Source organism: Coenobita brevimanus, chromosome 51 (genome assembly GCF_032717465.1).
Source record: "Coenobita brevimanus isolate Jiangsu-jjx chromosome 51, ASM3271746v2, whole genome shotgun sequence".
NCBI lineage: Eukaryota > Metazoa > Arthropoda > Malacostraca > Decapoda > Coenobitidae > Coenobita > Coenobita brevimanus.
The window spans coordinates 8828893-8832281 of record NC_137004.1 but is presented as its reverse complement, the minus strand read 5'-3'; the positions used below and the strand labels follow the sequence as shown (position 1 = coordinate 8832281).

The 3389-nt window shown below is 46.9% G+C and overlaps 1 protein-coding gene across 1 annotated transcript; it reads right to left on the bottom strand.

The window, feature by feature from the left end:
* Positions 1-898: 898 nt before the first annotated feature.
* LOC145400149 (uncharacterized) lies at positions 899-2647 on the bottom strand. Its single transcript, XM_080272662.1, has 2 exons — positions 2099-2647; positions 899-1765 (listed from the first exon to the last, which is right to left on the bottom strand). The coding sequence occupies exons 1-2, from the start codon at positions 2645-2647 to the stop codon at positions 899-901; spliced, it is 1416 nt and encodes a 471-aa protein (XP_080128788.1).
* Between the last annotated feature and the right edge of the window lie 742 nt (positions 2648-3389).

Here is a 3389-nt window from a genome sequence, read left to right as displayed (position 1 = left end):
GAAGGACTTACGAGAGGAGTGTATGTGAGCGAGGTGGAGAGGAGGGAAAGGGAGGGAGGGGAAGCCGAGGATGAGGTGGAGGGATGGAGTGAATAGGTATAATGAGAGAGGTGTTTGTGAACTGGGGGTAGGGGTGTGAAATGACAGGGGACAAGGAGACATGGAGGTGATTTGTTTGTGGCCATCCCTTACAGGATTAAAAACACCAGCACCGTACTTGGCCTTACATATGACAGAAACATGACACTTCACCACTATATTAAAACCAAGACAGCCATCGCCCACAATGCTCTAACACAAATTTACCGCTTTCGCAGTGCAGAGCCGAAAACAAAATTCCATCTCTATAAGGCACTGATCAGACCACTGCTCACATATTCACCATTAATAGGAATGGGAACCCGGTCAGGGTCACGTGAATTTAGAAAAAGTGTGGGGGGGGGGGTTGGCTGTTTTTATGCGAAAATATGTAACACTGCACTTCAAGGGATTGACTTGAATCCGCCATTTCTGCTCCCATTTGGTGACGCGGTCAAGCTTTATACTTGCTTTTGTGGTCATTCTGTCAATTGTAGTCGCACGTGCAAGCTGAGTGATGTCGTCGGCGTATTGTATGGTTAATGAGTCGTCATGAAGTGGGGGGGGGAATGTCATTTGTGTAGAGGGTGTAAAGAGTAGGAGCGAGGACGGAGCCCTGAGGTACACCTGCATGAAGCTGAGAGTAATCAGAATAATTATTTCTAAATTTCATCTGCATCGTGCGATTGTCCAAAAAGTTGCAAAGTAATTTTTGAATAGGTCTAGGGAAGTGAAACTGTTCGCAGATTTTGTACTTCAGGCCTACCTGCCATACTGAGTCAAATGCTCGTTTCACGTCACGGGTAATGAGCGCGGTCTTCTATGCAGGTCGAGGGGTGTTCTGATTAATGTGGATGTAATTTGTGATTATGTTGAGGGCATCCTGAGTGGAACGTCTAGGTCTGAAGCCAAATTGTCGGGGGCAGAGGTTTTCGTCTACTAAGTGTAGGCGTAATCTGTTGTTAATGATGCGTTCGAATAATTTTCCTAGCATTTCAAGTAGACTAATGGGTCTGTAATTTAGGGGATCAATTGCTGTTTTGTCCTTTTTAGGGATGAGGGTAGCTGTCGCAGTCTTAAAGGTCTCTGGAAAGTAGCCGGATGCTAGGGCAGCGTTGTATAGGTGTGTGAGTGCATTTATGAATGTGTCTGGAAGGTGTTTGAGTATGTGATGACCGATACCTGAGGCACCCGGCACCTTTTTTGGAGTTCTAGCAAGCATAGATTTGACCTCGTCGTCGAGAATGGGTGCAGTGAGAGGGTTGTGAGGATCTAAGTTATTCAGGTGTATGTTTGCGTCTGGTGTAACGTGGTCATGAATGGTGTTGAGGTGTTCTATATGTCTTATGTGTCGTGTTGCGGCAGGATGAGGAGGGTTGGGGTAGTATATTTGTTGCCAGGCATTTTTGAATGTGTCTGTGATTTCCCTGGGGTCTGTAATTTCTCTGTTATTAACAGTTAGTTTCGATACTGATGGTGTGCTAACGCCCTTTAGATGTCGGATGTGTTTCCAAAAATCCCAGGGTCTTGTTTTCCTGTGTCGTTGTGCATTTTCTATGAGGCGTCTCCAGTGTGCATTATGGTCGGATTCAAGACTGTTAATTATGTGCGTCCGAAGGTGGGACAGGTCGAACCGTACTTGGTTGAAGTTGTGTTTGTGTTTGTTCAAACCGGCGACGGTAACACACTAGGAGTCTCTGTGTTCGTATTGAAGGTGTGAATGTGTAAATGTGTGTGTGTGTGTAGTTTTGGGAATTGTGAGGTTGGCAGTGTTAAGTATGCATGTGTGGAGGTGTTTGCATTGTTCTTCGATGTCAGTGTGATGTTTCCCCTCATAGTTAGTAATATATTCCTGTTCTGAAAGTGTTTGTTTGAAGGCATCCAAGTCTGCATGTATGTAATCATAATGTAGTGTGCTGGGGATCAGGATCGGGTTGGTGGAAATGGTCATGATTATGGGAATATGATCGGACCCTGAGACTGGGCCAGGAGCAATGTGGTGATGAAAGATGTTAAATGCTCTGTTGGCGAAAATGAGGTCGGGTTTTCCTGATCCCCTGGGTGTGAATGTGGTGTTGAAATCAGGTCCAAGAAAGTTGAGTCTCTTGTGGCTGTAGATAGCAAACATTTTTGTACCGTGGTTGTTTGTTGTGCTGTGTTGGAATGTTCTGTGTAGTGCATTTAAGTCTGAAATGAATAATGTTGGAGCTGTGTTGTTAAAGAGTCTGTTTATGTCTGTGAAGGGGACGCCAGTGTTGGGTCTGGTGTATGTGGTGGAAACTATGAGGGGGCCGAGGGTGGTGTGTGTCTTGACTGCTAAGAAGTGTTTATGTCTCCATGTTGTGATGAATTCGTGTTTATTGGAGCCCTTCATCATAATGGCTACTCCATCGTGTGGACCCTCGTCGGTTTGGAGTGTAGTGTAGCCGTAGTGTTTGATTTTCCTGGTGTTGTTGGTGCAAGTGCTGTTGAGTAGTACTATGTCTGGGTCGTGTTCTTGTATGAGTTGGGTGAGTATGTGCCTGTTTGAGTAATAGTGTCTGATGTTAAACTGTATGACTTTAATCATGTTCGTGATGATGTGGGGGTGAGTCTGAGTGTGTCATATGTGTGGTGTTATGAGGTGAGGCGGAGGAGAAGGATGGGGTTCTCTTTCTGTGGGTAGGGAGACTACGTTTCCTAGGACGTGACTGGTTGGTGTTGTGAGATGTGGGGGAGTGTGGAGAGAGGGATTCAGGGGATTCAGAGGCTTTTCGTTTGCAGGAAGCACTGCGATTTCTGATGGGGGTGGTAATGGGTGCTGGTGGGGGGGGGGCATGGGGTTGGAGATAGTGCTGGTTGGTGTTGTTGAGGTTGAGGTTTGGGGGGTTTGGGAAGATGAAGGAAGGGTCTTGGGACTAAGTTGGGGGGGATGGGTGGGGAGGAGTGGGGTAGGACGGGGGAATTGAAGGGGTGTGGATACCTGGGGGGGAGCGGCAGTGTGGTGGGGTGATGCGTGAGTTGATGAGTTAGTGTATACTAATGGTGGTGAACAGACAAGGAAAGTAAGCTCCCAAACATTCCCCCGGAATACGACACGCAACCGTCGATTTTATATCCGGGTACCTATTTTTAGTTCTAGGTACGAACAGGCTAGGGCAAAGGAGACCGTGCCTAAAGGTCTCGTGGCCGACCCGAGAATCGAACCCGGGAACTCTCGCTTCCGAGGCGAATGTGCTACCGTTACACCATCATCCACCCATGCATATTTAATTGTTGTTTTTGTTGAAAGATTCCCTGCACATATAGTGCAGGCCGGGCCATACTTTAGC